Source organism: Anser anser, assembly GCF_964211835.1.
Source record: "Anser anser genome assembly, chromosome: 19".
Classification (NCBI taxonomy): Eukaryota; Metazoa; Chordata; class Aves; order Anseriformes; family Anatidae; genus Anser; species Anser anser.
Genome location: NC_139740.1, coordinates 4227573 through 4241124, shown reverse-complemented (window position 1 = coordinate 4241124; position 13552 = coordinate 4227573). Strand labels below are relative to the sequence as shown.

Here is a 13552-nt window from a genome sequence, read left to right as displayed (position 1 = left end):
CCCCGCGCGGTGCTGGGTGCGCGCAGCCCAGCTCCGGGCAGGCTGGGTGCCCGGAGCAGGCTGGGTGCCCAACGGTCACCCGTTGAGAGCCTGATGGGCCCCAACCTGCTCCAAACCCCTCCCAGCACACAAACAACCCCTGGGGGCCTGCACCCACCCTGTGCCCCCTGCGTCTGGGGCTGCCCCCATCCACGGGGCTCCCCGAGCTGTGCCCTAACCCTTGCAAACCTACAGCCCTGGAGCAGGCTGGGTGCCCGGCACTCTCTGGAGGGGGTTGGGTGCCCACCGTTGTGCTCTTGCAGGGGTTGGGTGCCCGCCGTTACGCTCCGAGCAGGTTGGGTGCCCATCCCGGTGCTCTGGAGCAGACTGGATGCCTGTCATGGCCTGGAGAGGGCTGAGTGCCCATCTCAGGAGCAGGTCGGGTGCCCACCATTTTGCTCTGACCATGTCGGGTGCCCATCTTTTCTCACCGTGCTGCCAACACCACCCGTTGGCACCGTGTCCCCGCTCTCGGTGCACTTTTCCCGACGCCCCAAATCTGCCCTCACCCCCCGCCTCCTCCCAGCCCTGCCTCTGCCAGCAAAGCCGCAGCAGCGGGGGCTGCCTTTCCCAAGATGCCCGCCGTGCCTGCCTGGTTAACGCCGATTTTTAAGTCAATATTTGCTTTGAGGTGCCTCCCGGCTGCACCCCATTGTAAGCCGGAGCTGTTCCCAGGCGCTCGCCCAGGGGCTGGGCGTTTTCGGCCGCACAAAGGAGCAGTCACTTAGCATTAGGGGCCGCACAATGCGGCCGTGTCTGCCGCTACCCCGGCCAGATTTGTGTTTCGCCAGCAAAAGCCCCTCGCCTGAAAGGCGGCCGAGAGAAAAGGGAGACGAGAGAGACGTGATGTGCTGGAGCAAAGGCGGCCTCTCACGGAGGGGGGCAGGAGCCACGGCTGTCCCACGGTCCGGGCGTGGGGATGCCGGCGATGTCCCACGGGGGCAGCCCATGTGGGGAGGTCACTGTGGCGGTGGGTGAGCAGGGGGACGCGGGGCGGGGTGGGCTGTAGGTTTGCAAGGGTTAGGGCACAGCTCAGGGAGCCCCGTGGATGGGGGCAGCCCCAGATGCAGGGGGCACAGGGTGGGTGCAGGCCCCCAGGGGTTGTTTGTGTGCTGGGAGGGGTTTGGAGCAGGTTGGGGCCCATCAGGCTCTGAAGCAAGTTGGGTGCCCCCCATTCATCTCCAAAGCCGGTTGGGTGCCTGTCCTTGAGCCCTGGGGCAATTTGGGTGCCCGCATTGAGTGTTGGAGCAGGTCAGGAGCCCGCTGTTTTCCAAGGGGGGCTGGGCACAACGCACCTTTTAAGAGCTACCGTGCTTTTACTCCCAGGCGTTCCCTCTGAGAGGCACTGTCAAAGGCACAAGTAGCCCCAGGGACTGGATTTGGGGAGAAGCGGCTTGTCCAGACAGGAGCATCCAGGCTGGGGGGCAGAGCTGGGAGCAGCCCATAGCAGGGACAGGCCCCCAGTGGGGCACACGGGGCCGTCAGCATCTCCCCTACATCTCCCGTGCCTCCATGCTACCACCAGCACCGATTATTTCCCAGTGTAAGGAATTTCTCATTCCTTATAGAGCCAAAGCAGCCAGGGGAGGGCTGGGTTCTGCAGAGCCTTAGGGCGAAGGAGGCTTTGGGAGAAGGAGAGGCCAGGACGGGGGGGGGGGGGGGGGGGGGGGGGGGGGGGTGCCTGCCCTGGGCTGTGCTGGGTGGCACCAGCGAAACGTGCTTGTGGCTGTGCTGCTGTGAGCGTTTACCCATGGGGACGTGGGCTGAGAACCAGCAGCTCATTGTACCCGGAGCCCTCGGGAGCTCTGCGGTCGTCCCCATCCAAATGCCACACCAAGAGCTGCGGCAGCGTTTCGTCCTCGTAACCCGGTGGGTTGAATCGTGGCCATCTGAAGCCATCACCAAATGGATCTGGGCACCAGGCTGGCAGGAGGTGGCTCGGGTGGGGATGGGGCGGTGCACCCCCAGCAGGGGCAGCGGGAGGGGACGGGCGAGGAGGCAGGGACGGGGAGAGACGGGCTGGGGAAGGGAGCAGGGATGGGGCTGGGGGGGACATGGGAGGGACATGGGACAAAGGCAGAGACACTTAATTTATCCTCCCTTTACTCAAAGTCCCCCCGCCCTGAGCTGGTTGCGTACATCCACACAGAGGCTTTTTTGTCAGTAAAAGCTGCTATTTTTACTGGCTAATCTGAGTGCTGCTTTTGGTGCTGGGCGATATTTGCCCAATTGTTTCTTTTGACAGACTTTGCCAGCAATTCTTAAAAAAAGCTGTTCACAGCTCTGCCTGCCTACTGAACGCACAGCCGCCCCCCAGTGATGATTTTTTCTTGATTATTGCCCTGCTGCTCACTGGGTGCAGGGTTTACCCCTTGTGCACCCCACATCTTTCGGCACCCATCTTCCTGGGGGTCCCTGGGTGGGGATGGTCCAGGAGATGCGGGAAATGTCTCCAGAGCTCAGCCCTGGCCAGGGGCGCTCGGGTCACCCTTCCCTTGCTGGGCACCTTGTTTTGGGTGCATAAACCCAGGCACGGCAGGGTGGGGAGGATGCCCTTTGAGCCGAGCATCACATCTCGACAGCCCCCTGGGTGTCTGGTGGGCAGGCTGCCAGGCAGCCCTGGTTGGCAGAGCAGCTCTGCACGCACACGCTCCGTTTGCAGCACTGTGTGGTCATAAACCCCAGGAAAAATCGTTAAAGTAACCCAGATCGTGAGCACCGCCATAAGTGAATATCGAATGCTCCTTTTACTGAGCCCGTTTTTCCTTGTGCTGCTCCGAGACGTGTGTTGAAGCAGCAGCTGGAGGCTGACCTGTTCTGGCTCCTGTTAAACTGCCCCGCTGCTACCCCAGCCCTCCAGGAGCTGGGGCTGGGAGGAAAACAGCAAACTGCAGCAGGCTGGCAGCCAAAAATGCAGAGAATAACTCATTTTGGTACAGGACCCCAAAACGCAAACTCCAGCAGCCTGTTCTGCTAACATTGCAGGGTTTCTGTGCCTTGTCCTCAAAAATATGGCTCAAAGAAACTGCCAGTGAAAAAGAGGTGAGCATCTGAGCCGGGGTGTCCCCAGCACCTTGTCATCTCACCTGGCTCTCTACCACACTCGCTCCTACCTGTGCCAGCAGCTGGCGTGCAGGGGATGAGGGTTCAAACCCCGGTTGCATCCCAGACTCCTGCAATGGCCCCATTCAGGCCTCCCATGCCAGAAGCAAGGGGAAAATCCACCTTTGCTGGCCACGTTGAACCAGAGGATTTGACGACAGGTTCAGCATGCTGCTTCCCACCCTGGCCCTGTTCCCAGGAAGGATTTGCCCATCCTTGTGCTTGCAGAATGCCCAAGCCCCTCTGCCCTGACCACTCCGGAGGGCTAGAGGCAGCTGCCAGCCCCGGCTGAGCAAACGCCGCCTTCTCCCCAGGAGTGTCTGCCTGCTCGCTGGAAAGCTGTGTGCTTTCTCTATTATGCAGGAGGTGCTGTGGATTAGCATTGCAGCGGCACCCCATCCCCTTAACCATCTCCCCAAGGGGCTGGGATGGGAGGTGAGGTGGGACCGGGGCAGGGAGGGGATGCTGGAGAGATGGGGAGGCAGAGGGGATGTGGGCCAGATCCTGACACCCCATTTGTGCCTTGCTCTGAGAACAAGGCCCAGGGAAAGCCAGCTTCTGGCACTCTTGCATCTGTTTGTGGTAGCAAATAATTCATCAAAACCTATTTGCCTCTGGCTTTTGGGGCAAATGGTGGCAAAGCTTGTGTCCATATGGGCCAAGCCTGCCCTGCAAAGCAGGGACCAAGCCCAGGTGTGCAGTGGGAGCTGGCACAGCCCTGACACTCCCCCAGTCCCCATGGGGTTGGGACTGTCTTTGGGATGGGGACTAAAGACGGGGTCTGTGCAGCTCAGGGGAAAAGAAAGCCTTCATGGAGCCCCTGGAGACCACAGTTGCCCTCCCAGGTTTGGAAAAACCCTGTGTGCCACAGGGCTGTGTGGCTCTGCATGGGCCGGGTGGGACCAGAGCCGATGTTTGGTGTCAGAGCAGGGCAATGAGGGATTGCACCCGGCTCACGGCAGGCTGGGGCTGCGATGCCCGGGTACCACAGGTAAAAGGGAAAAAAGGAAAGCAAAAAGGTAAAAAGGAAAGCAAAAAGCTAAAAAGGAAAGCAAAAAGGTAAAAAGGAAAGCAAAGCAGGCAGCACCCGCTCAGCAGATCCTCACCCTGGTGGGAAAAGGGGAATCGGAGAGGGGTTTGGGGAGGCTCCAGCCGTTCCCCGGTGCTGACGGGCATTTCTCACCCCGAAGGGCCGGACCCAGATGTCTCGCTGCAGGAGGGTGCTCGCGTCCCACCCAGCCGGGGGCAGCCCCCCGGCCGTGGCACCGCCAGCTCCGGGCCTCGCCGCTCCGCGGGTGCGGGCTCGGGGCTGCTCCGCGCACCCGGGTTTGGTTTTTGGGGGGCAGCCAAAGCACGTACGAGAGCACCACCTCCTGGGCGAGGCACAGAGCACCCGGGAGGCCGCTGAAGGAAGGGCTCCTGCTGCTGCTTCTGGGGGCTCGGGCGTGCTCCCCTGAGCCTGTCCCCAGGCTGGGGACATCTCTGCAGGCTAAGGCCAAACGCAGGTTTACTTCTCCCCTCTTACCCTCGGCTCCTTCTCACCAGTGCCAACCACCCGCTGTGCTTGAGAGGTGCCTGGGAAGAGGTGGAAGGAGAAGGGGCTGAGCAGAACCTCCTGTAAAGCCTCAGATCTGCAGGTCAAGATCTGAACATGAAATACAAACCACAGTAAGATGTCGAGTAAAACTTCCCAAATTGGCTGCCAGTTAGAGACGTGGGCACAATGATTCCTCCTTCCCGAACTGAACACTTCACCTGGCTGAGCAGCAAAGCTCCCTGTGTGCATCTTGCCACCAAGAATAAATTGGGATTTTTCTCACCAGGATCCTGGCCCCAGCTGAGCAAATGGACAGGGACATACCTGGGATCATCGGAGACTTCCCTGTGCCATCGGTTAGAAGTTGCAGCACGGACTTGACATGGAAATGCCGAGACCTATGGCACCAAACTCACACAGAGATCAATCTTCTGTCTGTAAGTGTGCTTTGAAGATAAGCAATTTTATGTAGCTATACATGATAGCTTTGTGCCTCCCGTCTGCCTGGTGGTTGGGAGTAGGAAGTCTGGGTGATGCTGGGGAAGATTCGCAGCATCCTTTCCTCCTTGTAAAAAGCTGCAAAGATCTGCCCCAAATCTGTCACCGTTGCAGGGAGGGGACCCCGGCCACCCCAACCCCGCAGCCAGGGCTGTGTCCCCTCCTGGGTCAGCAACGTCCCTGGTCTGCGGGAAGCCGCCGGTTCTGGGCAGAGCAGCTCTGGCTGTGGTCATGGGCCAGGAGCTGAGCTTGGAGCCACCTCCTCACCTGGAAAAGGGATCCTGGACCTGGCTTTGTCCCTGAACCTGGCCTCTTGTTGTTCAGGCACCGTCAGACCCAACCCTGTCACCCAGCAGAGACGCGGCCGTGCGTGGAAATGGGGCAAAGGCACCGGGAACGGCCGTGACCGGGAGAGGACGAAACTGCTGACAAAGCCGGGGCCGCGATACACCAAAATCCCTTTGATTTCAGTGAGGCCAAAGCTGCCGAGGGAGGCAGACTTGTTTTTCCAGTGCCTATGTATAGTGCCGTGAGCTCATAGTTTCCGACGGCGGAGAGTATCCGAGCTATGGGAAGCAGGAATTTCCACCCCGCCGCGGTGCCAGCCGGGAAGCTGCAGGTGGGGGCAGCGCGGCCGCCCCGCATCCACGGGCACTGCCCCGGTCACTTCTCCCCCCACAGCGCCCCGGTGGGTGCCAGCAGCCCCAAGGAGAGGTGGTAGGATGGGGGTGCGCACCCCAAAGGTGCCGGTGGGACCCCAGCCCTGGCTCAGTCTGCAGAGCTTTCAGCCTCCACCAGTGTGAGAAATTTGGGGTAGTGAGGGGAGTGGCTCTGTCCCTGACCTGCGCAGCGGAGCGGATGGGGATGATGTGCTCCAGATCTCCCTACAGCTCGCATTGGGATTTCATGGCAAAAGAGGTCCCCTGGGCACGACCCCCACCAGAGGTGCTCTCTGCAGAGGCCAGATGCATTTTGGTAGCTGTCCCACGGCACGGCATGGCATGGTGAGGCTGCACCCTCCCTTTTCCTTCCAGAAACCAGCCTCGTGTTGTAACCGCTGCGCCCACGGGTGACTGATACTGCTGCCCACGCCTGCCACCCGCTGCCCTGCCAGGGCGTGAAACCATCCCTGCTCCCATTGCAGCGACTCTGGGGATCCATCGATGAGTTTTTGGGTGCCAAGGCTGCATTAATGTGCTCATCCACCTCTTTCCTGCTTGCCCCATAGTTCCTGGAGAGCCTTGGGCACCTTCCTGAGGTTGGAGGGGTGCAGGACCAGGGATGGTTGTGCAGAGCCTCTCTGCCCCCAGGCAGGATCTCTGCTTGTTGTCCAGGTTTCTCCTGAACCACGGTGGAGACTGCAGGTCCCCAGGGCATTCAGGTCCCTTGAAGCCAGGTTGGCCACCCTGTGGCCACCGCCTGGGCTGGGGAGGCTGGGAAGAACTGAGGTGGTGGCAGGAACCATCCACCCTGCAAACAGTTTTTGGGAGGCTTTGGAGGGAAGATGCCTCTCGGCTCCTTGCCTGGGGGTCAGGTGAGGAACGACAGCACTCCAGGATAAGGGGCAGGACCACAGGAAACCTTCTCTCTGTGGGTTTCCAGCCCTCATGTGGCCAAGCTGTGACTCACAGATAAATGCAGGGGTCCCACCTGCCCCAAATCTGCAGCAACTGATGCTGGAAACCGCCAGGCAGGAGTGAGGTGCCAGTGGCTCGAGTGCCTGCCCCGCTGTGAGCTTTTGGGGCTGCCCCCAGCCATGCTGGGGTTTGGGTGAGCAGCCAGCAATGCGGCCGGGGGGCAGCACCCCCTCTGCCCCTGTTCCAGCAGGGTTTGATTTCATTACACAAAGGCAAGCAGGCAGGACCTTACCGCCCAGCCCTGCCTCCGACGCCTGACGCTGGCTCCTCACCCACTCCCTGGTGAAGATCAGGGCTTTAAAACCCGAACGAGTTCCTCCACATTCACTCCCCGGGAGCTGCCCTGTCCCCGCTCCTGCTTTTACGTAACGTGCCCGCATGAAACGCGCAGCCACCACCTCCGTGTTATATAGGCGTCCCGGTCCCCGTCCCGGCTGCTGCTCGGCGCTGGGGACAGTGGTGCCGTGCATGGAGAAGACCCTGCCCAGGTGCCCTGCAGCAGGTAGGGGGGCTCCGGGGCACGGGGTGAGGGTCTCCTGTGGTTCTTTAGGGAGCATCAAGTCCCTAAATCAGAGCAGGAGTTGGGGCTTCCTCCCCTTGAGCAGGGAGGGGATGGCTTCTTGTGTCTGCGTGGCCATCCCGGTGCTGGGCTCTGAGAGGGGCTGCCGTGACCACATCTCCTGCAGCTAGGGGGATGGTGAAAACTCCAGAAATATCTGTGAGGACACCCATGGGTGCACTCAGGCTTGCAAAAGTGGGTGCAGATTGTGTTGGGTCTGAAAACACTGGGGGGGCTGGAGGGTTGCCTGCTTTATGGAGCTCCAGCTGCTGAACCACTCTAGGAGAAGGGCGCTGAGCATCCCTCCTTCACCTTTTCTCCCTCTCCCTCCCCTGACCCCATGCTCCCTGCCCTCGGAAGCACATGGGTTTCCTTCAGACCCAGCCCATGCAGGGGGCTCAGGACCGAGGTGGCCGTGGTGGCCCCGCGCTCCCTGGTGCCCGAGGCCAGGGCAGGGGCCGGGTGAGGTGTCAGGGCCGGGCTGTGCCCTGCCCGCTCTGACTAACAGCAGACGCCGCTCCTGGGGCTCGCAGCCCGCACCGTGCTCCAGCGGTGGCCCGGCCACCGGGCTGGGACGTCCTTGGAGGGAGCCTGGTGTGGGGCTCGCTGCCTGCCCGCACACGCTCCCTCTTCACCCCCCTGCCCCACCTGCCCATCCTCCCAGTTCCTCCACGTCCCCCAGGGTGGGAAGGTCTCCTTTCCTCGGCAGGTTTCTCTGTGGGATGGGTCTTCCCACCTCCCATGGCTCTGGAGCTGACGGCAGAGCACAGAGGCACTGGTGCCACGCACCGAGCTTGCTTTGCCTGCAGCAGGGTGCCAGTGGGTGCAGCCCCTTCCAGGGGCTCGCACCTTTTCCCTTTTCCCATGGAGTTTTGCAGCTGGGGCTTGTTGCTCCTGGTGGCTCCAGAGCTGAGGTCCTCCCATCATCCCTTTCCTGCACCAAGTTCCAAACAAGTGGGTTTAATACATTAATGAAAATGCCCTGCCTCGTGGGGACCGTGCCTCATTGCCACCCACACATCTGTGAGAGGGCAAGGGCAAGAGAGCAGGGAGGAGGAGAGATAGAGCATGCCAACCATTGTGCCCCAGACCTTATTAACCTTATCAACCCCCCGCATCTTTCCTCGCAGCTGGGGAGCACCCGGGGCCCAGCAGGGATGTCGGAGACCTCGTCCAGCAAGGAGGCCCCCCCGGCCGAGTGCCCCGTCTGCTACGAGAAGTTCCAGCCGCTGGAGCACACGCACCGCAGGCTCAGCTGCGGGCACGTCTTCTGCCATGACTGCCTGGTGAAGTGCCTGCTCTCCGCCAAGCTGGACGGCCAGGTGCAGAGCAGCATCATCTGCCCCGTCTGCCGCTACGTGACTTTCCTCAGCAAGAAGAAGGCTCTTTGGCCGAGCAACCTGCTGACGCTGGAAATGCCCCTGTCACCTTCCTCCTTGTCCCAGCTGGCCAAACCGGAGCCCAGCAACACCTTGGTGGTGCCCAGCCACTTTGTGATGCCGGTGCAGAGCTTCGACCGGTGCCGCGGCACGGGGAGCAGCCCCAGGGACTCGCAGGGAGAGCTGGCACGGGAAGCCCACATCTTCGTCATCAGCAGCCACGGGATGCCACTGGTGGACACGGACTGCTCCTCCCTGGGGAGGAGAAGCCTAGCCGAAACACGCAGCACGGTGTCCTCCAGCTCGGCCCTGGGCTTGAAGTGCTGTCAGTCGCCCATCGCCCTGGCCGTCCTCCTCATACTGACCGTGGCCATGCTGGCGGCCGTGCTCCCTTGGCTGCTGCTGGTGAAGAGGGACTCATAGCAGGGATGGGACCGGCTCGGCTGCTGCAGTGCTGCCTCTGATGCTGGGGCTGGCGCCTCCTGGAAAACCTCCCTGGAGGGAGCCCAGAAGCAGCTCCAGGGGAAGCTTTTCCATCTGGCCAGGGACTTCTGGGTGTTTTTGAAGATCTCTGGGTGCTCACATGCTGGATTTTTTTGCATTTTGGCTAAAACGTGGCTTCTCAAGACCTGCTAGTGGGTTTCTCTGGCATTTTAGTGGCACAATGGGGCAGGAAGGGACCCAGCTCGCTGCCCACGCAGTCCCAGCCATGCCCTCCCTCAGCCCTGCTCTCAGGTCCCCAGGGTGGGGGCCATGCTCCTGCTGCCACCGTGTCCCTTCTGCCCTGGGCGTACAGGGACAGGCAGCAGGGCAGGGGGCAAAGCCAGGTCTAGGCTGTGCCAGGGGCAGGTTTGGGAATCCCACCCTGCTCCCCATGGTGTGGGCATCCGGGATGTGCAGCTGAGATTTGGGGATTTCTGTGCCCTGTCTAAAGGAAGGGCGAGCGGGGGCTGCTGGTCACCCCCTGCCAGAGCTGCCAGCGGTGACGGCGACGTCCTCCTGCCACGCTCCCCCCGTGGCTGGGCACCCCAATGCTGCCTCTGCACCCTCACCACCACCTTTGTCCTCCTGACCCAGTGCCCAGCCCCGTGGGTGCTGCTGGCCTCGCTCATTCTGGAATGTGCCCCAAGGACCTCGGTGCTTTCAGACTGCCTGACCCCTATGGAGCAGGAGCAGGATGTCCCTCGCTGTCACCCGCAGGAGGTGGCGGCAGGCAGGAGGGTGGCACTTGGTCCCCGTGCTCCCTAAGTGAGATTCCCACTGCCTGGCTGGGCGTCAGGTGGCCAGAGTGCCACCGAGACAGCTTTGGGATCATCCAGGACGTTTCAGGGGGACAAATAAAACCCACCTGGGGCTGGGAATGCTGCTTGATGGGAAAGGATCAAGGCAGCCCATGGCCCACCTCTGGGCAGAGCCAGGACACCACTCATTCGCCCCCGTGCCTCAGTTTCTCCACCTGCGCACTGACCCCCGCACGAAGCACTGGGAGATCATCTGAGGAAAAAGTGCTTGAGACACCGCACCGGAATGGAAATCCTATTTCATAACAAATAATTACCTGACAATAACGCGCCCATGCCTCATCGTTTAATAATTACCCTTGTTATGACGCCATGTGTCAGGGGAATTACTGGAGGGTGCCAGGGAGCCACCCCCTTTGTAGGGGCTGCCCGGAGGTGGGAAGGGGTGGAGGAGCCCACTTTTTGCTGCTGTTGCTGGAGTCTCGGGGATGCTTGGCAAGGGGGTGGCAAAGAGCCTCAGCAGCAGCTCCGGGGTGCGGAGGGACATCCTGAGATGTGTCAGGGTGGAAAAATGGAAGAGGGGACCAAGAGGTGCCGTCAGCAGGGACAGGCAGTGCCGTGGGCCTCGGCTGGGGCTCTGGGGGCATCCCCCCCTTTCGGGCAGGAGGTTGCCACAGGGTGGCACTGCTTGGCCAGGGATGGCTGCGGGGGCTGGCGTGGTGGCAGGAGCAGCCCTGGGCGGTGGCACCCTGCCCCTCCAGCCCCTGCCTTGGTGGGCGAGGGTCACGGAGCCCCCCCGGGAAGTCCTGCAGCAAGCACACCCCGGCGAACCAGGGCCCAGTTGTACCAGCAGCCACTGCAGCAGCCCAGAGCCCCCCGCTGCTCGGGGCCAGCTGAGTGCCCCCGGCCCCACGTCCTCACCAGGGCCACCCTTGGGTGCCGGGGCCTGTCCTGGGGTCTGTGTGCGTCTGGGAGGGTGATCCCAGCCCCTTCCTGTGCAGACGGAGAAGCTGCCAGCATCCTGTTTGCTCCTTATTCGTGCTGATGGCCGGAGCCAGACCTTCCTGAGCCCTGTCCGGCTGCAGGTCCCTGGGGGAGGTCTGGTTCTCCTCACACCAGACCCCCAGGCGCTGCGCAGCTTCACCCCCACCAAGGGCATCGCAGGGCTCTGAGGCCATTTCCAGCTCAGCGCTGAGTCACTCAGGGCTTTGGCTCCTTGTGGTGACCTGAACATTTCAGGGACAGGGGCAGCTCGGGGCCGTGCATCAGGTGGCTGTGTTCTCTGCAAATGTCCCGGCCCCCCCCCTGCTCATCACCTGCCGTGGGGACACTCGCGTAGTCCTGCCTTGCCCCTGCCGTCTCCTCCAGCAGACACCAGCACCGGTCTGTGGGCGGTCAGTCACCCACTCGTGTCCAAATTCTCCGGGCAGCATCTCCTTGCAGAGTTACTGTCAGCTGCAGGCTCCTGGCACGCCGCTGGTACTTGCGATTCAGGCTGGGAGCTGCTGGAGATCCCTGGGGATGCCCTGGGGGCCCTGGCTCCATCCCAATCCCTTCCCCTTTCCCCTTTTCATTGCTGGAGAGGGCTGGGATGTCCCGTCCCTTGTCCCCTTGTGAAACTGGGGCCCTGTCCCCTGCCACAGCCCAGAGGCTGTGGTTTTCATGAGCAAACCCAAGCTGCCTAAGGCAGGAGCCCATTAGGGCAATTATTTTCTAAGTGCATTTGGGAGGGAGCTAATGGCTCTCCTGCAGATAAGGAAGGCCAGCATGCATGCACACAAAATTAAAGGTCAGCTAACAAAAGGGCCAGAGGCATGTCCTCCAGGCAGCTCTGGAGGAGGGGACACATCCCTGGTGGGCAGGGGCTGTGTAGGACCGTGCAATGAGGATGAAGGGCTCATGCGATGGGGCAGGATGCCAGGAGCTCTGATGCTGGTCTGGGACTGCTCTGCAAACATGTGGCAAGAAATAAAGCCCAGCTTGGGCTGAACTGGGGTAGAGTGTGGGCATTTGGGGCATTGGGAGAGTGTGTGTGCAAGTGTGTCGGTGTGTCCTCATGTCCAGCAGGCAGCTGGCTGTGCTCAAGGTGCAGTTGGACGTGTTTCACTATCAGTGCACAGGTTTCCATGCCTGTTTTCATGCCTTGTATTTTATTTCAAGCAGGTGCCGATGTATGTGCGTGCCTCAGTAGAAGTTTCCAGAGACACTTGAACTGAAGTGAGTGTCCGGGCACCTTCCCCCCACCAGCCCTGGGGCTGTGGCACCAGCTGTCCCCAGGGAGGGACATCTGGCTGTGTGTGATGTGGAGCCTGCCCGTGCTTTTAAAGGAAATCAAAGTCCCCTCTTCACTGTTGTGCTCTGCATGGGTCAGCCTGGGGTGTCCCTTCCCTCAGGACCCTGTGGTGCCCACAGCTTCACCTGCTCCAGCAGCACACCTGCCCGGCCCGGTGGGGCTGGAGCTCTCCTACACCTTGGTCCTGGGCAGGGAGATGAGGGTGGAGGTGCCAGCGGACCCCAGGAGCTGGTGTGTCAGAGGCTTTTCCCCTTCTCTCTGGTAGGAGAGGTCTCCAGACCACGTCCCTTCCCAGGAGCCCTGCGGCTTGGCTGTGGGCTGGATGAGAACAGAGACATGGCCCCAAGTCGATGAGCAGCATCAGAAAGTCATTGCTCTTGGGGTGGCCGCCTGGCACTGATGGCATTCCTGGTGCCAGCCCTCAGCCTGCTCACAGTGGGCACCAACTCCTGCCGTGGGTGCATGGCCCTATCCATGCTGGGTACATCGAGGCACAACCCCAAAATCTGCCTTTCCCACTCACCCATGGCAATGGGGTGCACCAGGCTACATGACCCTGAACCAGCAGCCAGCAGCCCCGCTGCAGGCAGGATGCTTTGGCGAGCACCGCCAGGTATCGCCACCGCGAAGGCAGGCAGGCTGGCCTGGGGACCTGCCCTGGGCGCCAGCTGGCTAGGAAAGGGGTGGGGATGTGTGTGCCAGCTCAGTGATTTGATAAGCATGGCCATCTGGAGCAGGCTCGGATCTCCTGCTGCAGGTTTCGGAAGCCTGTTGAGAAAGGACTCGGGCACAGCAGCTGTCTGCCCATGCAGGTGCTCCTGAGGATGCTTCTGAGGATGTCTCTGAGGATGCTTCTCACATGGAGAAGCAGGGCGAACAGATCCTTTCCAACAATACGTCCTCTGCCCTTCTGAGAGAAAACTCTCCTGCACTTCCATAACTCCCGTAGGACCACCAGCACAGTCACCATGAGCACAAGGGCTTACTGCTCTCTTTTTAGGAGAGGGAACAAAAACCACGCCAGGGCTGATGGGTGTCTCCCAGGCAGGGAGGAGTGATCCACAGGCAGAGCGTTGCTCTGAACTAGAATAGCTGGGTGAGGAGTGCGTGGCGATGGATGGGTGTTAGGTGGGTGGTGGGGCTTCAGGTCAGTGTGAGAATGGCACTAGCTGGAGGTGGGCAGTAGATGGATGCGTGCCTGTGCGGGGACAACAGGCTGTGGGGGGTGACCGGCAGAGTGGTGCTTGTCCACATTTCTCCATGCTGT

General features: G+C 61.3%; 1 protein-coding gene across 1 annotated transcript; it reads left to right on the top strand.

Moving 5' to 3' along the window:
• Window positions 1–6446: 6446 nt before the first annotated feature.
• Window positions 6447–12335, top strand: RNF222 (ring finger protein 222). The gene is made up of 2 exons (XM_083804834.1): window positions 6447–7315; window positions 8503–12335. Exon 2 carries the CDS (start codon window positions 8530–8532, stop codon window positions 9172–9174), a length of 645 nt encoding a protein of 214 aa, XP_083660960.1. The 5' UTR covers window positions 6447–7315; window positions 8503–8529; the 3' UTR covers window positions 9175–12335.
• The last annotated feature ends 1217 nt before the right edge of the window (window positions 12336–13552 follow it).